Raw genomic sequence first — 23,415 nt, forward strand, 5'->3', positions numbered from 1 at the left:
GATGCTTAAAACCTCCACCCCAGATCAGCATAATGGCCTCTCAGTCTGGGGAGTTCTTTTTTAAATAACATTTATGTATTGTGTGCACTGTGTGTGTGCATAGGTCACTTGTATGTGTAAAGGTCAGAGGACAGATTCTGGCAATCGGTTTTTATAGCGTCATGTGGTTCCAGGGAATTGAACTTATATCACCGGACTTGGTACTGATGTCTTTATTTGCTGAGCCATCTTACCAGCCCAGCCCTGGGACTTCAGATGTGTCCAACAGGCTCCCGGTGCCTCAGGTTTTCGAGAGAAGAATTGTGATAATGGGATCTTTTATAAAAGACACATACCACACACATACACTAACACTTTAGACACATACTACATACACACTGATGTTTTAAAAATACATACCACATACACTCTAATGTTTTAAAGACATACTACATACATACCAACATTTTAAAGCAATTGCCTTTAAATCTTGGTAAAGAAAACCTATACTAACAAACATCCATGTTGACACAGCAAAAGGTTGTGAGAGACATACATGCTCATCCATGTAGCTTCCCAATCTGAGGAAAGCCTTTGTCTCAATGGCTACAGCCTTCTACCTGTTAACCATCCACACCGACAAGCTGTCATCCTACAGATTCACCCCGGCTGGCCTCAACTAGGCTTGCCCCCAGGTCCCTAAGCCTGCAACAGCTGCACAGCTATACTCTCTCTGCATTCCAAATGCTCCCTCCTCCCAATCCCCTTAGACTTCCCCTCTCCTCCACACTGTGACAGCACAGGTTCTGACCCCAGAGTGGCTTTGTGGGCCCCTCTTCTCAACTTCCAAACACCCTCCTCCCACGTTGTGCCTCTCAGAACTTCTGACTCCATTTTCAAGCAGGCTCCTAAGACCTCCTCACTGCAAAGCTCCAGTGAGCCCTCCTCAGTGTCTGAGAGGTGTCTGCACAGATGGCTCACTCACATGCCAACCTCAGGACCCTCCCTGCTCCCTCAGGCTGCTCATGTTCCACCTCAGGAGCCAGGTCACAAGTTCAACAGTCACTTCTGAGTCCGTTCACCAACATGGCCCTCAGTGCATGACCACAGTCTTGTGTATTTCTGAACTAGATATTGAACCATCCATATTCCTGCCCACTCCTACCTGACCAGGCATGGCCTCCTGCTCAGCCTCCTGCTTCAAGCCCATGACTCCCTGCAGCCAGAAAATGCTTCAGGGGTTGGGGTTGTAGCTCAGTTGAGAACACACTTCTCTAGTAAGCATCAAGCCCTGGGTTCAGTTCTAGCACCACCTAAAACTAGACATGGTACATGCATGAAGAGGTGGAGGCCGGGGGATGCAGTTTAAGATCATCCTTGGCTACATATTGAGCTTGAGGCCAGCCTGGGCTACATGAGACCTAAAGTCCACAGGGCATGAACCACTCTTTGCTCCCTGATACAATTCCCCTCTCCCCTAAATGTGCTCCCTCGATTGCTACCTGGCCTTGGCATCCCTTCCTCTTCTCACCGCTGACAGGAACTAAGACTCTTCTGAAAGTTCTCCCTGAGTTTTCCCATGTGAAACAGTGCCTCTTCCAACCCGTCCCGAGTATAGCCCTTAAATTTAATGTTCTTCCAGGACATCTAATGTGGGTTATATTTATAAATGTTTATTTACTCCTTTGTTCCCTGTGCAGGACAGCAAGCTCCCTGAGGGTAAGAACTGAGGGTTTTTCTTCAACGCCCGATGCCCAGCCTTTGGCACAAATGTACAGACTCAACACACACACCTCAGAAGAAACCTATGAAGAAAATCGCCAGGTCTGGGAAAGGACTTGGGATTTAGCTATCTGATGTCTGCCAAGGAGTGAGCAAGCAGCTCCCACTGCCACAAAGAGGAGCCATCTTCCCCCAACTGTGATCCCTGAAACTGTGCCAACATAAGTCCTTCACCCCTTGATTGTTTCTGACACGTGTTCTCTCACTGTGAGGTGAGAGCAAGAAACACAGGACCTCCTCAGTCTGAGGTTCCTCTGTTGGTTAAAGTCCCTTCAGAATGAACCGTGGCTGTGGTGGGAATGGTGCTCGCTCTGGTGCCTGACTACTTGGGAGGCTAAGGGAAGACAAATCCCTTCAGTCTGGGAGTTTGGGGCAGCTGGGCATCATGCAAGACATCGTTAAAGGCAAACACTTGGCCCCCAAATCGGACTGGCACTTTGTGCTGGGTGCCATGCTCTGGATCAGTAACAGGAGTGGGACAGGCGGCAGGGATGGGGCAGTCCTTCAGACTCATCCGCAAAGAGAGAAAGTCAGTGCTCTTCAGTAAAGTGACGCTGAATATGTCAACCACAGCCTGGGATGGCCCATCTCGGGAGCCAACAGAGATCAGATCAGCTTTTCATGGCCTTTATTTTGTCTTTGTTGAGAGGGAAAAAAAAGCATAAAGTTGGGTGGGTGGGGAATGGGTGGGGGGAATAAACTCTAGAAAGAGTTAGGGGGTGGGAAAGAATATTATAAAAACACACTGTATGAAATTCCCAAAGAAGTAAAAATAAAAAATAAAAAAATAAAAAAATAAAAGGCTCACCCTCGTGGCCTTTGCGTTTCAGTTCCATGACCTGAGGTCTCCCTAACCTCCCAACAGAGCGCTACTGCCAAGGACTGAGTGTTCAAACACACGAGCCTACATGAGACATTTCACACTCAACCCAGAGTAGTTAGTTCCTTCACAACATTATCTTGAGTGTGTTCCTGACACTCGACCTTGCTGACTTAGTGACGTGTTCAACTACCCTCCAAGCAGAGCCCCTGGACCACCTGGCAAGCCATATATACAGGTGCTGCTGGGACATCACAATCGTCCACAGCATTTGTCCATGGCTTTATCACGCTCTGCCCTGTTCCTGTCACAAACAGTCTTATGAAGGACAACTCTGCCTGCATCTTTGGAATGCGGTGTGTGTGTGTGTGTGTGTGTGTGTGTGTGTGTGTGTGTGTGGTGCTGCACGTTATTTGTGTGCTCGTGTGTATTCATGCAGAGTGTGGCCATATGTGGTCACATATGGAGGACAGAAGACAACTTCAGAAGTCAGCTCCTGTCTTCCACCTCATTTGAGGCGGGCTCCCTTTGTTGTTTATAGAGGCAAATGCCAGACTAGCATTACAAAAAGTTTCCAAGGACCTCCTGTCCCTCTCTCCCATACTCACTATATGATTAGGACTGCGGACACACATCACCACCCCAGCTTCTTTTACATGGGTTCCGGAGATTTGAACTTAGGTCCTCACACTTGTGCAGCAAGTACTCATTAGACCATTGCTCCAGCCTCCTCCTTGCCATGTCTACAGTCAAGCTTCTAGTCATCCGTCATCTACCAAAACCATCTTTGAAAATCAGCATATCATCAAAACCTTACTTGGGCTAGATTCCTCTTAGATAAGAATATTTCCAAATAGCAACAGAGAGTCAGTTCCCTCTCAGTCTCAGAGAGAAGAGACAGATCCAGGGCCATGGGACAGTGTATGGAACTGGGTAACAATTGCACCCTTAAAGGGAGCTAAAGAGTCAAGCCTTGATTCTCTTTACATTTCTATCTTTAGATGAAACTAGAATTTGGGAGAAATACAAAGCACCTCTGCAGCAGCAGACAGATTTTAATCTCGCTGGGAGCAATACTCCTCTGTCTGGGTGCATGTGTTAATTATTTATTTTTAAACTTAAAACAGATGTCTTTTATAAGCTCATACAGTTGGGATCATCTGACTGAATTCTATTTAGCAAAGTATCTCGCACCATTGCCCCCAGGCAGACTCAACAGACAGGAAGAAAGAATCTCTTGTTCCCTGATAGAAAGTATATACACTACAGAAAAATCCTCATCTAGTGTAAGTCTGCATAAAACCCGGCACAAAGGCCTGCGCATGGCAACGGTGCCCTTTCCTCTCAGGGAAAGAGGGGTTTTCCACAAACAGTACTCCTGTGAGCGCGCGTTAGTTACGCAGGCAGGTTAGGTCAAGGCATTTAGTCATATAACCGGACAAGTCAACAGAGGCAAAGCTCTTCCTTGGTCCCTTGGGCTGGAAGGTGAGAGGACCCTCGGTGGGATTCCCTAGGCTGCTCCACTGCAGAACGCCTTGCTAACCTGTCCCCAAGTACAGCATCTGCAGCAGAAGTGTTACCAGAAGTATGCATTTTGTGCCACTTGGCTGTAAGAATGAGGGCAGAGAAGAGAGCTCTGTGAGTAGGTTCCCAGAGCAAAGGAAAGGCCAGCAATTTCCTAAATTACTATCATAACTACATAGGTGTAGAAATGACCACACCCTTTGTCATCAACACACAAAGGCAGTACACCCAGAGGATGGGTCTGTCTGGGTCTAGGACAGACATCGGTCTAGGAGCCCCACACACTGTGGCTCTTTCCTCCCCACACGAACCTGTCTTAGTGCTGTGGGCAGCGGAAGGGAGGAAGGGAGGAAACTGGCAGGCTGGTTAAATATACTTAAGTATATTTTAGAGAGGAGGTGTTTGGGGCAGCACAGAAATGAATGGTGCTCTTTTCTGTGACCTTTCCTGGTCTCATCTTCTATTGCTTACACTTCCACAGGTCCCAGATGGGAGCCCAGCAGGTGTCTGATAATATCTGCTCATCTGATTAGCTGCCCATTCATTAAAAAAGAAAAAAAAAAGTGACTCAAACTGCTAACAGTCAAACTGAATGCATAAAGCTTGAAACAGGCTTTCCAGGCTCAGAAGTAACCTACATGGACCAAGAGGACTGAAAAGTTTCAAAATCCTCCTTGGCTTGTCACTGTGGGATCACAGCAATACTGTGCTGTGTCTGTCTTTCTGGGTTGCAGGTGAGGAGGAGCCAGGTTCATCTCTTGAGTACTTAGCATGCTTGGTTATAGTCCTGGGCTAAAATACAGGGCATCTGTGGGTCCCTGACATGGTTCTGAGCACCAAATCTGAATCCATTCACTCCAGTCTCACATTTAACCCTATTGGTTAGGCTTGTTGTTGTCTTTATGAATAGTGAACCAAGAATCAGAAATACGGGTGTGTGTGTGTGTGTGTGTGTGTGTGTGTGTGTGTATACCTGGGGCTAGCCTCTTAGGCTAGGGCCTCAGGGTTCTAAGTCTAGGGACTTGGGACTGGACGTCTCTGCTTCCCTGGCACTAGGATTCCTGTGCTGCTGTGCTGGCTTTTACACGGCTGCTGTAGATTTAAACTCAGGTCCTCCAGCATCTTTCCACCAATGCATTCTTTGTGCCTTGGACCTCCCTTGTCAGCACAGCATCACAGGGTGAATACAGATTGGATTCGAGTAGTCTTTTTTTTTTTTTTTTTTTTTTTTTTTTTTCTGTCGTGACCCTCACCTATGTGAGTGCTCTCATTCCTGGCTCCCTCTCCACAAAGAGAAGAGGATGAAGTCTGAAGGGGCTGGGGAGGGATGAATGGGATTGGACGAGGCCAGCCTTTAAAAGGAAAGGAATACCTTTCCTAGCCTTTATCCCCTGAAAACACAGCAATAAGCAGCTGAACAAAATACACAGACTCCTCATGGTTCAGGCATTCTAGGAGTTATGTATATAGCAAGTACCATGCCCAGTACCAAGTGAATGGGGATATCCTGTCCCAAATTACATGGTGGGCATGTCACACAACACAAGTAAATTTGCAAACACAAAACTCATCAGTAATTCCTGTACCAAATCCACACCATGTTCACGACAGGAAGGCACTCAGGCCCAGTGGTAGTCAGAGAGTCATTCCAAGATCCAAACGACAGAGATGGACAAGGTGGCTGCTTTGTTTTCGGTTGACACCAGCAAGCATACGCCCTCTCTTGGTCCTCTGTAATCCAGTAATTCTCGTCTTCATTTTTGTAAGTTTTATCATAATTTCACTAAAATGAAGTGGTCCAACCATAAAGCTAGTGTGTAGTTGAGTGTTGCCAAGCACAATAAAGCTGTGATGTGTCCTTGGGACATATGTGAGACCTTTTATTTAGGCATGAGTCGCAGGGCTGTCATCTGTGGGCTCAACCACATACCAACAGCATGTATTAAATAAGATGTTTTTAAACACATGGCGACCAGGCTATTTACTGATGGAATGATACAAGTATGACCAGAGGCTTCCGGGAGTCTGAGCCTGGCTCAGTGTTCCCTAAGTCAGAGTTTTCAATATCTTTGCTTAAAAATAAATACAAACTGAGAATGCTTTGTCAGCAAGACTTTTATTCTAGAAACTCAGCCATGTGGCATATAGGTGGTTGTGAAGGAAGGCAGAGCATAGGCCCCTGGCCCCAGAGAAGACTTCTATACACAACGTTGATGCCCTCGGCACTCTGGGTCTCTGGTCCACAGCTGGGAAACCTTTGGCCAGTAGAAGTGAAGAGCCGAGAGGCCTCACCTTGTCTCACTCTGTGTACACAGTGAGTCAGCACGTGAGAGCCCACAGCCTAGCCATGGCAGGCTACACCACGGCCCAGCTGGGATAAGTAATTTTCACTTTTGACTGACCGAGCCACATGGAAGGAAACAAACACTCACTTCTGGGTGTTTCTATCAGGGTCTTTCCAGAGAGACTTAACAGAGGAGGGAAGGCCCACCCTGAATATGGGTGGCACCATTTCATGGGATCCCAGACTTAAAGTCCAGGAGAAAGTAAGCTGAGCCAGGAGCATTCTTCCCTCCTCTTCCTGCCTACAGACATAATGTAACCACCTGCCTCTTGCTTCTGCCTCTATGTCCCTGCCATGCTAGAATGTAACTCTCCGTACTGTAAACCCAAACAACACCTCCTACCCCCACCTCCCAAGGGAAGAGAGGCTATGCTGTTTTGGTTTGACGTCCACTTGACCCAAGCTAGAGTCACTTTGGAAGAAGATCCCTCAATTGAAAAAGTCCTCCCCACCAGACTGGCCTGTGGGCAAACCTGTGGAGCACTTTCTTGATTAATGTGGGGAGTCCAGCTCACCCTGGGAAGGGCCACCCCTGGCCCCAGATGCTATAAGAAACCAGGGAGTGAAAGCCAAGAGAACAAGCAGCACCCCTTCATGGCCTAAGCTCTCTTCCTGCCTCCAGGGTCCTGCCCTAGCTTTCCTCAGTGATGAACTTACAGGCTGTAAGGTGGAAATAAGCCCTTTCCACCCCAAGGTAGTTTCAGTCATAGTGTTTTGAACGGCAGTAAACACCCTGACTGAGACTGTAACTGATACACAGCTGAGTGGCCAGCATGCTTGTGCCAACCACCTCCTCACATGCAGTTTGCTTTTCCAGGCTGAGCCTTAGATTCTCAGTCTGCTGGCATCCAAACACCAGAGCCAGAGCAGACTATCCCCCCAGCTACACAGGTGGCCCTTTGACAACCCCCAGGAAAGCCAGCTCAGCCCTCTAAGAAATCGTTGCAGACCTAAGCAGGAATTGTCACACCTTCCAACCTTATTTTATAATGCATTTACATCTAGCAAGATAACCTGCCTGCAGCACAGAACACACTGCTGAGACTTAGACCCAGGCCTCAAACGGAAAGCCGCTGTTTTCAATCCCAGGGAAAATGCCCTCTGCCGTGCCATGATCCTGGGGTGTGCCACATGGAGCCCACACAGAAGCCCTAGATAGGAGTACTCTGTGTTTCTCCTGTGTGTGGCTACACCAGGCTGAACTAATTCCCAGTGAGGGGAGATGCAAATGCTAATGAAATGTCACCTCAGTCACTACTGGCAGGGTTATAAAAAGAAACCGGAGACTTCCTTCCTGGGGCATCATCTGTTCATTACCATTCAGAAAAATGCTGTTTTAGAAGTCTGTAGTACCAATTCTTTACCCTTTGGGGGTGGGGACAACTTCCCAAAAATATCAAACGGCATTCCAAATGGCAAAGTGATTTGCTGTCCAACTCAGAGTCTCAGATGAGCTCAGGAGTCTGTCTGAAAAGGCATCTGGTACCAATTTGTGACAGCGTAAGAGTCAACGCTCAACTCCCATGTAAATATTTCCTCCAATGCCAGATCCCACCAGCCTGTGCACATCTTACTCCGTTCCTTGTATTTCAGTCTTGACTCTCCTTTTCCTCCAGAGAACTAATGTTAAACATTTGGAATTGTCACACCTTTTAAGCCAGCCATGCTGGCTACATTCTTTCTCTCTGTAAACTGCCACCTATAGGGTACCCAGAGATAGAGCATTCCTGATGTGCTCTGGCCTCCAAGAAACACTTGTGTCTGAAGCAAAGAGGTGAACTTATACAACATGACCTCTTTCCCCAGCATACAAGGCGGCATCCCACCCACACCCACCCACACAGCCTTTATCAGACACCAAGCTGTGGAGTGACCAGAGTATATTCTTAAGACAGTTTTAAGAATGTGCTGGGCACCTAGGTCCTGAAGCTGCATCCAAAACTCATTTGGATAAAATGTTTCCTATGTCAAATGGCAACAGTGTCCTTCGGAGTCGGGTGGGGTCCCGGCTGGTTCTAAGGACGTGGGGAGAAAGTGCAGCGTGATCATTTAGCTTACTGACATGATACGTTGGCCCCATAAAATCTGCAGAACATTTAGAGTATTTGGCCTTTACTAACTACTGGAGACTCTTAGTGAGAATTACATTCTGCATGCCTCACAGAGATCATGGATACTGGATTTGGTCTTCAAATATACTGCTGGGAGATACCCACTCATGTAATGGGGTCTCTCCCTTCACAGTGAGGCTCAAGGAAATTAAAGGACTCCTAAAGCCACAGACCCAGGAAAAAGCAGATCTGTGTCTGAGGTGATGAGGGCTGGCAGCTGGTTCTTTCCCCTGTTTTACTGGTGGTTTTATATATAATGCCATGCTTACTGAATGCTCACAGGACCCCATGGAGTTAACCCGGACTAACAAAATCTACTCTGTCTGACCTCTGCGCATCTTTTCTGGTCTGCCTCAATCCTTCCAGCCCTGGTTTATGTGAATACTCTGATCCCACTGAGTACATAACAGCTCCCCCTGTCCTCAGGGTCCTTCAATCTCTAATATATACATGCACAATGGCTTCTCCTGTCTACATGAATTGTCCCAGTATCACTCAGTATCTACTGCCTCTCCTGTCTGTCCAATCATCCATCCTGTCCACTCTCCTGTCTGTCCTCAGACCTTTGCCCAGCACTCACTCCAGAAGGGAAGCCTTCCATAACACCAACATGCATTTTATTGTAGGCCAGCAGGGTCAGTACCATCTTGTCTACAACATGTATCAAGCCTATAACCGATTTGTCCTTTGATTATTCTCAAGATTCCTTGTATCAGCTTGGTGCTGTCAGGCACCATTCAATGGACATTCTACCAATTCCCAGAATGCTCCTTGAGCCCACCTAGCCCTCTCTAACTTTTGCCTCACCCCAAGCCACTGTGTCTCTCGGGATGCAAGAGGTTTCTATTAAGCGCACATACTACCCACTCAATTCTTCTCCTTCACTCCCAAGTTCTCTGTCTTCCAGCCACCCATCCCTTTTCTTCTTTAAACGCACCTCGTGGACCCAGAACATGTGATTCCTGGTGTCTAGTACCTGCATCCCATCTTTAGGTAGCTTTTCGTCTTTGGTTTGTGTGTAAGGGATTTTGTTGTTGTTCTTTAGACAGAGTCTTCCTATGTAGCCCAGGCTGGCCTCAAACTGGCAATCCTCTCGCTCCAGCCTTCAACATGCCAGGGTTCCAGGAGTCTACCACTATGCCCAGCTTTAGATGGTTCCCATTGCTTCTCATCTTCCTCAGAGACGCCTTCCCAGCCATTATGTCTAACAGAGGCATCTCGTCATGTCTGGAGGCTTCATGGCAGCTTCCAGAGTTTATTTCACAGGCAGTTTTATGAGTGCCTTTTTTTTTCTGCCCATCTCCCACACTAGTGGCTATCTGATCTGTGGGAGAGTGGCACCATCTCTCTATGGTCTCTCTGTGTCCCCAGGGTTTGGCATAAAGTAGAATGCCTTCAAGAAGTCTATTTGCATACCTGAAACAGCAGACACAACATTCCAGCAGAGATATAATGAAATTCCTTAGACCACAGAGCAGGGGCAGACAGACAGACAGGAGGCGACATGGTAGCCGAGGCGAGGAAACTCAGCAAAACCCTGCCTGGTAAACAGCTGGCCTCGGAAGGGGCAGAAGGCCTCGGAGCCTCCCCTCACTCACCACCCCAAGCAGAGCTGGGACATGGTGCTTCCACTGACTTATGCTAGAATGCTGGCTTTTATATAACACAGTGTCTCATAATTAAAGTACCATGTCTAGCCACGTCTGTGGGGGTCTCTGAGAGATGACCTCAGAGGTGTCTGCAGAGAGGTAAGCCTCAGGAGGCAAGAAGGCACTTTGGATCAGCACAACTCAGTAGCCGGTGTTTGCTCAGACTTTGGGAGTCTGACCCCGAGAGGATTATCTTAGCCATATTTAAGCACAGCACAATTTGGTGAAACTATCCTGCTGATAATTAATTCAATCCCATGTGTACAATAAAGCATCCATAAATCTCCCTGAGGAACAAAGTAAGCTAAATACAGAACAGGAGTGGCTATATCAAACCCGTTGTAATGTCTATAAAGATGGGTTCTATAAATTGACTGAGAAGAACAAAGTTTTGATAAAGGGGGTGGGGAAAATCCAATACTGGAAAAGTCTTTAGCCACATAGTTAGGGCAAAGGCAGCAGGTCAGTAAGCATGCCCACTCCCAGACTTCCAGTGGACAGCAGGTATTGATTGTGTTCCTTCTCTTAAAGGAAGCACCCTATGTGCTTAACGTCCCAGGCTCCCGTGGTGCTTATGTGTGAAGAAAGACCTCTGTGCTCCTCCACCTGCTCTTCAGAAGGCTGCGGTAAGGGAGCATACTCAGAATACTGCAATAAAGCCTGCCAAAGATTTGACCAAAACCTTTAATATCCAGAATGGAGTGTTGATTGTGTGAGTACACACACACACACACACACACACACACACACACACACAATGTCCCTCAAGGGCCATGTATTAAAGGTCTGTGCCCTGGTTACTAAGAGGCCTTTGGGTCATTTGGGATCTTAAGATTCCAAATTTGGGTCAAAGGTCAATTACAGGGCACTGTGAAAGCGTGGTCTCCTCATCACATGTTTCCTGGCCATGAGATGCACGATTCTGTGCCATTACACCCTCTCCCTAGGACAGACTGCTCGCCAGTGGCCCAAAAATAACTGGGCCAACAGAGAGTGGCCTACAACTTCCCAAACGATGAGCCAATCTCTCCATGGCTATTCGTTACAGCAACAGAAAGCTTACAGAACATCTACCCATCCTGCCAGCCACAGGAAGACTGGTACATCAGCTCCTACCTCTGACTCTGACTATCAGCTACTCTGACAACTACAGTTCTGAAGACTCAAGGTGCTTCGAGGCTGGTTCCCCTGGGAACTCTAGGGAGATAGGCTTCCTCCAACCTCCATGGATGCCAGGATTCCTTAATATTCTTTGAGCATGCTAGAAACATCATGCCACCTATGTGTCTGTCCATGCTGTTGTCTTCCTGTTCTGCATGCTCACATGGCCTTCTCAGAAGAACTCGGTCTTTTGCAGCTTCTCTAATTCAGCATAACCTCATCCTAACTAATTACATCACAACAACCCCATTTCTACTAGGTCTCAAATCCAAGACCAGTGCCTAACTTAGGTGCCTATTTAGCATAATAAAACAGACCTGGCTTCCAGGTTCTCCCAGCATCCCTTGGTCCCTATCTGTTACAGGGTATGGCTGGCACACCCCGCCCCACTAACCTGGACTCTGCAGCCCATGTCCTGCTAGCTGTGTTCATCCTGGACTCTTTCCTCAGCTTGTCTGCTCCCTTACAACTACAATAAAAACCTTTCTCCATACTTTAGGAGTGACTGTCCTCCAGTTTCATTTTTGTGTTCACTTTTCAAGAGGGACTATTCTGCAAGTCCAGGTGGCCATAAGGAGAACAGGATGTTGACAGCACAGTGCTCCTGGTCCTGCCGCCTTTCTACCTACTGACTTTCTGAATGCTTTGATGAAAAAGCACCTGTGGAGGCCCTTTGTGAGTCATGGGCTACAAACAAGTCACGTTGACAATCTCCACTGGACAGAGCAATCACAACCACCACACACAACTGTCACCTTCGCTCCTTCACTGCACATCCTTCTAAAGCAGACTGCGCTGGACTTGGGAGAGCCGGCTTCTGAGTGAGATGAGCATCTAGCAAGCCCTAGGCAGAAGGCTTCCCATACCTTTCCAATCTGTTCTTTACAGGTCCTGCCTAGGACTACAAAGTAGACATTTTGATTTATTAATAATTGGGTTAATGAGAAAAATATTTTAAAGAAAAAATTAGTGTTCCCAGCACATAGATCTTTGGCGCTTACAAATACTCTATTATACTCTTGCTGGTTTTATTTTTTTTAACTCTATTATGATTGGGTAATATTGAATTCCTCCATCTACTCCCATGACACTGCAATACCAAGTGCTACGTCTCTACACTCTAGAGTCTAGAGCTTTATAAGTGTTGGTCTTTGTGGTTAAACATGCAGAGGCCACACCAGGGATAGCCTCACTCAATACGAACTGGTGTGCAATTATCCAAACTACTCATACAAACAGAGAAGAGTTGGGAAATCCTGATCAATGCTATGTTCCTGGAAGTCTCAGAAAACCAAAGCAAAAGCAAAACCACAGCATGGTAGTTTGTAAACAAAAAATTACCAGTAAGTTTGTGATTTCCACAGAGTGCAGAGCGCTGAGCAGGAGATTCTAGCTTCGATATCTGAAAAGATTTTGTGGGTTTTAGAAAAATATTTAAAACTTTTAAGCTAGGCATATGCATAGTTGGGGGTGGTACAGGTACCCAAAGAGGCCAAAAGAGGGTGTTAGAATCTTGGATCTGAAGTTATAGGCAGTTATGAACAGTCCAACATAGATGCTGGGGACTAACTTGGGTCCTCTGCAAGAACAGTACACACTCTTAACCACTGAGCCATCTCTCCAGCCCTGAAAGATTTGTTTTAGAATTTACCACAGACCACACTCATAGGAGGGGTTCAGCTTTTGCTTTCTTCTGTGGTGCTGGGGACTCATGGCTTCCTGTATGTTCAGCAAGAACACTGTCAACTGAGCCATAGCCACAACCCTTGTAATTGGAAGTAGAAAGCAGACAGTAATCCTGGGGGACATTGACACATCTTTCGTGGAAGATTCCTTTTTCCACCTTAAGCATTTTTGACAAACAGTCTTGCTATGTAGCCCAAGCTGGTCTTGAACCCATGCTGATCCTCCTGTCTCCATGTCTGAGTGTAGGACTCAGGAATGAGCCACCATGGCCAAGTTACCTAGCATATTCTTCAGAAACTGATTTTTCCACATGCTTCCTTTACAATGTTTGATGTAAACATTGGCACAGCCCCCAAAGAGAAAAATGGAACACAAATATGTATTCACAGGGCAGCCCAGGGTATACCAGCTCTCAAGAAGTCAGGAAGGAACCTGACTGGCAGTCTGGATTTCCAGAGTGGTGACAGTCCCATCCTGATGAGCTCAGTTTACTGCCCAGCTCTGAGCTCACCTATTAGCTCTGACAATAGTTCCCCTGGGCAAACCCAGTGCTCTGTCACATCTGAGGGGTTTTAGGCAAGACCCCTTAAACCACCCAGCCTCAGTTTCTTCGGCTCTAAAGTGGGCAGAATCTGCATCACACAGGGATATGGAACAGATAAAGCTTAACCACACACCAATGAAGGGGAGTGAGGGCTTCGTCCCTTTTCTCACCCACTGGAGGAGGAGGAGGAAGAAGAGGAGGGCAGGCAGGATGGTACAGGCCATACAGGCAGCCTCAACTTATTCCAGGACATAGCTACGGGTGGGCTGTCAGGCTGTTGAACAGAGCAGGTGGTAAATAAGCATCCTGCCTTACCACTCCTGGGGCAGGAATGACTGCTGGGAAAAAAACAAAGGCTTGGGAAACTGGAAGAAGCAGGCATGTGGGCAGATGGCCTTGAGGAAAAGGGTGGGCTCCAGCTTTGAAGAGGTTTGCGGCCAGGTGCCAGGATCCCGTTTCTTCACTGGGCTGAGGATGTAACTCCCAATGGTAGAGCTAGACCCTGGGTTTGTCCCCTCAGCACCATCCAAACCAAAACCAAACCTCCTTACTACCACTGGCAGGTGGTCAGGAAACTGGGTTTGTTTTTAATTATGGTCACTCTGCAGGAAAGGAAGTCCATTTGGTGAGACCTGGCCCCCAAATGATCTACGTAACAGTACCCAACAGCACGTAAGCCAGAGAAGTCAGTGGGAGTAGGAGGTGAGGAGGGGAACATGACACCTGTAGAAGACATCACAATCAGGTGGGCAATGCTGGGGACTTTTCCCAGGGAAAGCAGCCTACATACATACCTGTGACGGCGACCTTAGAAGAGCCACCCCCATATGCGAAGGGAGGGGGCAGCAGCAACCAGGAATCACCAAAGACCATGTCGTAAGAAATGCAGAAAATTTGAGTCTGGTGGGATCAGAAGTAGGTCTTAGAAAGGTCTCCCCACCCAGGGAGAAGGAATGGTTGAGTCCAAATGAAGAAAGAGCTCCTCTCAGAAAATACCATGACATCCAAATGGAGCCAAAGGTGGGCAGAACGGGGCCTGGGGCAGATGCACACCTTCTGGGCACTGAGCACATCAGACCACAGGTGCCATGATTTTCCAAGACAAGCTGAGGCTTCTGTTGGTCACCTCGTCTCTGTTACAGCTCCCCAATTCTGTCGTCTTAGCACAGAGACCCCAAAACAACACAGACTATGTGGGTGTGGCTGTTTCCAAGGAATTGATATATAATCACATCTTGCTGACCCCTGACTGGGGACCAGCATGACACTATGAAGACACAAAGTGTCCAAACAAAGGCCCAGGAAGGAAGCAGGGCAATCAGGCTAAGGAGAGCAGCAGGGATGGACTGCAGAGCTGGTGCCACCCACAGGACTGTGACTACGAGAAGAGACAGTAGCCGGGAAGTGAGAATAGTAAAGGGGGCCCCACATAGGTACCCACGGGATTTCACTACTGCTTCCCCGGCCCACAGAGGTCCTCCTTAGATGATACAAAGGTAGGAATTTAAATGAAGCAAGCAGTGTGGGCGGTGACCCTTGAGGTCACCAAGTCTGCTGCTGAGGGCTGAAGTCAGTGAAAGAAACTGTAACTGAAGGCACCAGCAGATTCCCAAGACCTTAAAACCACATCCCACATATGGGCCGAGGGACCTCAGGCAAGCGTCTTAACCTCTCTACACCTTAAAACAGGGCTGAGACGCTGTCTCGGGACTGTCATAAATGGGTCCTAAGCCTCAAAATGCATTACCTGTGTGTTAAATAACGACAGGGTGCAAGGTCCCGACCTAGGACTCACACGGGGGTGGGGGGCGGGATGTGTGAAGTTTCCCTGCCAGTGGGAGTGCTCACCTATCATTCATCCATGCTAGGTCACGGGCTAGCCTGGACCACTCAACACTGCAAGGGATCCAACTTCACATTCATACCTCTTGTATTCAGTACAGTGGAGCTTTGTAATAGAAACTTCACAGGCAGCTTTTGTTGAATGAATGCACAATGCAGGGCATCAAGACTCATTACTAGAGTTTCTTCTACAGACCTGGCAAATGAACAAAGCATCCAAGGTCGATGCAGGTCTGCTGTGTGACCTTGGACTCCTCTTTACGCTTGGCTACGACTGTAATCCATGTCTACAAAAGCACTTTATAAATGGGCCCCTTGGCAGTCAAGGTTACTGCAGCCCATTTCCTTGGTGGGGAGGGTGTTGGCTGGGAATGGCCACCTCAGGAAGGCCCAGGCTTCCTGCTTGGATGGCCTCCTGAAGTCTAAAGTCCACTGGGACCCTCCAGTTTCTCACATGGCACAGCTGAAGGTTGTACCGTCTATAATCCCAGAATTTAAGAGACAAGAGTTGGGAGAGGCAGAAAGCAAATTTCAAGCTGGTATGGACTACTTGAGACCTTACTCAAAATTAAATAAATAAAAGTCTGCCCTGCACTGAAGGTAGCCCTGTCATTGGCTCGCTTGCTCGATCATTCGAGCCTGTTTCCCAAGCAGGTCCATAAACAAATTCACCACCTCTTTGCATCTAATTGTACAATTAAATTATCCTATGCCCTCATGCCAGACACACCCTAGCCCTTCACAGCAGACCACAGGGCTTCCGTAGAATACTAGCCCTGGAAGTGGCAGGCTCATTTATCTTAAGCCTTTTAATACCAGGAGAAAACGGAGGCTGAGAGCCCAGAATTCTCAAAGCTGGTCCTGGATCAGGTCATCAGCTCATATTGTTTCTTTTTCTTGTCCCTGTAAGGCCCACTGTCATCTGCCACTCCTCCTCACCTAACACCCCCATGAGGTGACAGGCATCAGCAGCTTCTGGAGTAGCTGAGAAGTAGACAAGCCAGAGCCCGAAGTGGCTTCTGCATCTCTCTCAGCGAGTTCGCACCAGGTTTCCCATTTGTTCAACCTGCATGGTTGATACATGCTGCAGATTTTATTACCCTGAGAACACTACCTGGGCCTGAGATGCCTCTGTCATCAGCCAAGGCTATTTACTAATGTCCCTTAGCCCATTGGAAAGCTGAGTGGTCACCGAGTCTTCTGAAAGCACCCTGCCTGGAGCCTGGCTCTGCACAAGAGTGCAGCTCTGGATCCTGAAACTCATGTTGCTGGAAACATGGCTCAGAGGAAACCTGGGTTTGCGAACTGCTGGGGAAGTCAGTCACAAAGCAAGGTGGTGACGAGGTTAGGGAAGAATGACCATCTCCCCTCACAGGCTCTGGTTCTCAACTCCTGGATTTTTCTTTCCAATAGAACCTCAGTGATTACAGTTTATAGCAGCATGAGCCAGGTTTCCACATTAAGGTGGGAGCAGCAAGCAGAGGACGCAGAAGCCCCTAAGTGGTCAAGAGAGGCAATCTGCCAAGAGCCTAGGCTCGGCCCTGAAGGGCTGGGTGATCCCTAGCAAGTGACTTAACCAGCCTCACTCTCAGAAGTCCTCAGACCTGGACAGTGCCTCCTTTCACAGCAACTTCCTCTTCTATCCCCAAGGCTGGTTAGTTGCTTAGAAGGGACTGCTAGCTTTTGTCTGGGGCAATATGTAGCCCAGACTAGCTTTGATCCTCCTGCCTTTGGGTCCAGAGTGCTAGGATTGCAGACAAAGGCTACCATGCCTGACTGGACCACCTGCTTTTGAAGAATCAATCCCAAGGGGGTGCTAACTACAATAACATCTGACAGCCCTGACCCCTAGAGCACATTTAACAGTCAATACATGTTAGCATTCAGAAAGTTAGGTACAGCCAAGGCATTTGCAAGAGCCCAAAACACAGGTGGAAGAGCTCAAAGGCAAGTGACCCAGAAGGGTTGATTCACCTGCCCAGGGTCACACAGCTTTCATGGAGCCACCAGCATCCCAGGCCAGGACATGAGTCCTTCCTTGTCAGATGGCCTCCTCCATCCACCACAGACCCGACTCTGACTGGCGCACTATACTAACTCGGATGTTTTAAAAGGCAAAGGCCTGTGCTATTTTTAAACAGTCCTCACTGTCACTGCAGCCCTTCTGACCGGTGCCCACACCTGAACTCTACTCTGCGCTGCTGGCGCCAGTCAGAGTCCCTGGAAGCGGAACAAGGGCTTCGTCGGCTATGTCCAGAGATGATGGGTTTTGTTGTTGTTGTTTTTAGGTAAAAGAAGCCATAAACTACATTTTCAAAATCTGCTCCCTTTTGCCTATTAACACCTTGTCCATGTGGGGCTCACTGCTCCAGCGGAGGGGAAACAAGGCAGGGTATAAAGTTTAATGGAAGCTGATGGCTTCCCCAGACCTGCCAGAAGCCCCTTCACAAAGGCTGCCAGGATCCTGGGAGCCCTAGAAATTCCAAGAATGGAGCCTAGGAATCGGTAACAAAGTTGGAGAATCAAAAAGGGACAAAAATGTCAGAGACGGTCAGAAAAGAGCTACAGATTCACATGGAGTAACTGGTCTCCTGTGTCCCCAACAAGGCAGTGAGGCATCGTGGAATGGCAAGGACACAAAGCTGCTATCCAGCCCCAGGCTGCGTCCACAGTCCAGTCCCTGGAGTCTCCCTGTCTGTGAACGAATTCACACCCGGGGCAGCAGTGAGGGCCGATGCCTTTGACACCTAGTTCCCATGTACAGAGGTGGTGAACGCTGCCTGGGTGCACGGTTACTGATCACATACCATAAGGTCTGACCATGGGAATATTCCCCCCTGCTGCAGCTCAACACTGGACAGCAAGGCAATTCATTCTAATTGGTCTAAGCTGAGTGGTGGTGGGTTTCTCTGGCATGCATAAGAACCTGGGTTCCACTGCCAGTATCTTAGGTGTCCAGAGGGAAGTAACCAGAAAGAGTTTTAAGGGTCCAGGTCTTGAAGTTGTGATTTTTAAAAATTTATTTATTTATTTTTGTATATCCATGACAAACACAATATAGGAAACCTTAAACTCAGTGGAAAAGGGTAGATTTGAGGTTCACTATGACAACACTTGTCAGTCAGTCACCTGGGAAACTGACATGAAGGCGGGGTCAGAGTAAAAACAGAAGGACTGTGCTTTTCAGCTCTCCAAGGAGGGTCCAGAGCTCACAATCAGAAGCAGAAGGCTGCTGAGAATTCCCTATAGAGCTGGGAAAGAATCCACGGAAAGTCCAATTTGATTGGCAGCTTACATCCCCCGCAAGTTTGTTGTTTGTTTGGGGTTTTGTTTTTTGTTTTTATTTTTTGTAAAGCAGCTTATGAAGAGAGCCCCCAAGGGCCACTGGGCTTGGAAGGGCAGGCCCCCACACCAGGAAGATGAGGGGCAGGGCAGGCCACACCTGGGCTTTCAGTGACTGTCAACAGGTGAAAGTACTGTTCCAGGATCATAAAGTAACACACCTCAGGCGAAGGTCTCCCTGGCCACACTGACCACTCTGAAACATTTTAACCTTCCCTATGCCCCCTCTACTAAGGACTGCCAAAAGGTGGTGGTGCAAGCCTTTAATAATCAGCATTTGGAAGGCAGAGACAGGAGGATCTCTGAGTTTGAGGCCAGCCTGTACAGAGGGAGTTCCAGGACAGCCAGGGATATACAGAGAGATCTTGTCTGGGAAAAACAAAAATGAAAAAAACAAACACACAATCTGCCAAAAAGCATACCTATCAGGCTTCCAAATACAGGCTGTTGAGAAATAGTTTGCCTTATACGATCCGGCAAGGATACGTCTTTGAGACTAGCACATCCGGAGATGTGTTTGGACAGAAAGGATCAATAACCATCCTAAGGGTCCCCAGAACTAGGATTAGCAAGTAAGCCCTGGATGTCCTTTAACACAGACGTGCTGGATGTGCCACACCTCCTGATGAGTTTCCTGGAGGAAGAGTGGAGGGCCTAGGAGACACACTAGCTTAGCACAGCACCAGTTTATTACAGCGCCTGTCATAACTTTATGCTGGCCTCCAGGGCGTGTGGTAAGGCAGTTCTGCTGGCCTGGGGCTAACCATCCACCACGGGAGACACATGCTGTGACAAGAAACACCAGAGTAGGATTGTCACTCCTACCCGGTATCACTAACTCATCGGTGCAATCAGGAGGCTGCTTCCCCAGACTCCACACCCCTGCCCAAAGCCCATGCACACTTGAACTACAACACTCTGCGGCAGCACAGGTCTGATTTCATGCGCTGGGAAGCTAGCAAACTTCTGCTGGTCCTTCTCTTATTTCATTAACCAAGGAAGTTAGTTTTCCAACAGGCCACGGGGAGCATGCACCCTCACTGGAGCATCACAGGAAAGTGATGGCAACAGGCCCGTCTCCCTACTCACCTAATGCCCACAGAACACCGGCCAGGCCCTATCCCTTTAGAGGAAACAGAGGCTTTGGGTCTCCAAGTTAATGCTAGTTAACTAAGGTAGTCAGTGCTATAATTTCTCAGGAGGCTTTGTTAACTAATGAGGAAGAACTCCTGCCACAGGCCTACAGAGCCCCACCTACTCCTTTGGGCTTCTTCCCCAACCTGTAGGAAGTCTCACTATCCCACACTGCCCTAGCATATAGCACTTAACTCCAGCTATCTCTCCAATAGCAGATCTCGCGGTTTTGCTAAAATGTCCAAAAAACGCAGATAACGCACACAAGTGTACAGTAAGTGTCTCACGCCAGTTTTCTCGGAATGGAAAAGTCTCAGGCCACATTGTCTCTGTCTCCACACCCTAGGCCTGAACCAAGGAAATGCCAAAAGAACTTTCCATTTCTTAGGAAAACATAATTTCCCGGGCTCCACAAACTTTCCAGAGGGGTTCCCACGTGTCTGTTACTAGTTGGGGCTCCTGAGCGCCGCCCGCCCCGGCCCCACCCACTGCACCCGGCTGCCGCTCGCCCAGAGCTGGGGACGCGCCTCTAGGTCTGGACGGGTTTCCAGGAAGCTGGTGATCTCGCACCGCTTTTTAACCGCTTCTTCCAACTCCCAATTCCCCGGCCAAAGCAGGAGCATGGTGCGGCCGCTGTTAGTGCTGGGTTGTGCACACACACGTGCGACCACACACTCCCTGGGCCTCTTCCCCTTTCAGATGCCCTAGTGGTTTGAGATTTGGGATCTAGCCAGGAGCAAGAAGGTGGGAGCGATTCCCAGTGGGGTTCCTGTCATCCGGACACAGCAAAGCTAGGCGTGCGTGCGTGGTCTCCATGATACTCACCGGGACCTCTGCAGCTGCTCCAAGGCGCTGGTGCTGCCGCCTTGGCCTGACTGCTCCAAGGCGCAGTAGTTCTGCGAGTTCTGCCTTGAGAAGGCGATAGGCAGGATTCCCTGAGTGAACGAGTTGAGGCGGCCCCGACTGCCGCTCGCACTCCCGGGGGTCCCGGAGCCCAAGAAGCTGGCCAGTGGCACCTGCACGTTGGTGAAAGCATCGTCCTCCTCCAGTTCCTCCTGTCCGGCGCCTCCCGGCCCGTCAGGCAACTGCAGCTGAGCACCGGTGACGGCTGGGGCTGAACGGGGCGGCTGAGTTGGCTCACCCAACACCCGGGGGACCAGGGACGGCGGCAGCGGGCAAGGGCTGGGACCGGGGCCGGCGGTCCACGGCGCGGCCGCCGTGCCCGGTGCCGAAAATGCGTTGCAGCCCGCGGCCAGCAAGCTGAACCGAGCCCTTGCTCCCGGCTTGGCCGCGCCGCCCTCCTCGCCGCCGCCCCACTCGTGGTCCTGCAGCGGCGGCCGTCCGTCCAGAGAAATGTTGGTGAGGAAGGACAGGGCAGCCTGGCGGCGCCGCGGGTCCATGCGCGGCTTACGGAGAGGTTCGGGCGGCGCAGTGGCGGGAGGCGGCGGCGGCTGCACCGCGCTGGGGGTGGTAGCAGCAGCGTCCGTGCCGCCGCCACCGCCGCCGCGACTGGTGCTGCTGCTGCTGCTGCTGCTGCAGGCGGTCGTGCCCGCGGTGGCGGTCGCCGCCGCCATTGTGTCCGTCTGCGGCGTCAGTTCCGCGGTGCCCGAGAAGCGAGTGGCGGGTGCCGAGTGCTAAGCGGTGGCCGCGAGCCCCAGCGACCCGGGCTGGGCAGGGCGCGGGGCGCGGGCGATGTTCGAGGCGGCCCTGCCCTCCCGCGGGCGGGCCATGCTCGGCCCTGGGCGCTCGGGCGCCTCTGGGACCTACACGCGCCTGGCTCGCCTTCCGCGTCCGGGACCCACGCGCGCCTGGCCGGCCCTCGGTGCTGCGCGATCACGGGCTCCTGACCGGGCGGTCCGTATTTATAAGTGCGCGCGCCTCGCGCTCGCGCTCCGGAGCGCTCTTTGCAATAACACAGTATCACGTGTGGGGAATGAGACCTGGGAGGAAAACAAAGCCGCAGGCGGAGGCCGCAGCAGCGGGAGGCGACCGCGCAGGAGGAGGTGAAAGAGGAGGAGGGAAGCAGAGCCCGGCGCGTGGCGGGGCGGGGGCTCACCGGGCCGGTCCCCAGGGTCCCAGCTATTCCTGGGGCGCGCGGAAGCCAGGTGCTGGAAGCGAGGACGTCACCCCTGTACGCTCGGGCGGAGAACCACGGGCGTCTGTAGAGCCCGGTGAGCCGCAGCCCTGGCTTGTGCTCCTGGAAGAGTTCTGGGGTGATCACCTGGAGCCTTTGCACCCGACCCAATAACTAAATCTGACGTTATCCATGGGCCCGGACACACTGGTTCTTGTTAACAGTTATGTGGAAGGATACACCTTCCTATGTGGACATCCCCACCGAAACTGTCGCTAATCACTGGGATGTGACCCCATTATTTCGCAGACCCAGGAGACGGCTGCCAAGATAAATGTAAAGGCACCCACCTAGTTGCCCAGGTGTGTGAGCACCTTCTATATGGCCCAGCTGATTAATATACATACCCCTGGACTTCTTAGCAAAGATCAGCCGGGATTTTCACTTGGTCCCTAAAAATGTATTGCATTTTCTGTGAAGATCTGAGCAGGTTATTATAATCTTACATTCAAATGTCTGCGAGTCTTTTATTCCTCTATAAATGGGAACTGATATTCCCATTTGTTTCGTCAACATCTGGCCCCTGGTTATATGTTCCAGGGATATACTGACTCTGGGTCTAGGAAGAACCAGCCCCAACCCCAACAAGTGGTTTTAGGATGAGCAACTGCGAGGCTACCCAGCCACTTTCCAAAAACCCCTGTGTAGTTCTCCAGGTGTGGGTGACTTACAAAATACTGTGTGGAACAATTGTCGCCCTGAATTAGACTCTGTGACACCTAAGAAGCCTTGCTACATTTCTATAAGGAAGAAGCAAAGTGTTAAAGATGAACGGATTAATTTAATTAGAGGTTTAAATTTAGCCTTGGAGCTAATGGGAAATTCTACATTGAAATTCCACTCCTTTTAAGTTCAGCGGAGTAAATTATGTAGCGGAGAACAAGCGTTCCCGGCAGCCAACTAGTCGGAGATAGGCGGGGTTTGGATTACATGTACAGGGACAAACGGGTCTCATGGCTGTTTGTATGAACAATTGTTTATATCTAATTCTGGGCCATATTTAGACCTTATGAAAAACCAGAGGCCTGTCTGCTGCCAACTCACGTTAAACCCTAGTGATCAACTCTAAATTTTATTAGGTTCTTAATACTTTAACTACCTTGAAACTTCAAGTCACTTTATTATAGTTGACTTAATTTACCTGATCACTGCCCTAGCTTTTTGTGAAAATGTTAAGTGAAACTTCAATTCTGCTCCTGTAAAAGAAAAAAATATATATACTATTTTATGATTACCCCCCAAATAAATGATGTTTTAAACAAACATGAGGGGGAAATCACTAACAATCTCATCATCTATGGTAATATTTTTGTTTCTATCTTGAAATATTAAGAAAACAACAGTGGCAATCAGTTTTTGTACC

The 23,415-nt window shown here is 49.2% G+C and overlaps 1 protein-coding gene across 2 annotated transcripts in view; it reads right to left on the bottom strand.

The window, feature by feature from the left end:
- Cables1 (Cdk5 and Abl enzyme substrate 1) overlaps window positions 1-21,924 on the bottom strand; it is a 103,839-nt gene extending 81,915 nt beyond the window's left edge. For both annotated transcript variants that reach the window (XM_034518651.2, XM_034518650.2), the window contains exon 1: window positions 20,744-21,924. In XM_034518651.2, the coding sequence (XP_034374542.1) occupies window positions 20,744-21,492 (749 nt within the window). In that variant the 5' untranslated portion in view covers window positions 21,493-21,924. The remainder of the gene's footprint in view (window positions 1-20,743) is intronic.
- Between the last annotated feature and the right edge of the window lie 1,491 nt (window positions 21,925-23,415).

This window comes from Arvicanthis niloticus, chromosome 14 (assembly GCF_011762505.2).
Source record: "Arvicanthis niloticus isolate mArvNil1 chromosome 14, mArvNil1.pat.X, whole genome shotgun sequence".
NCBI lineage: Eukaryota > Metazoa > Chordata > Mammalia > Rodentia > Muridae > Arvicanthis > Arvicanthis niloticus.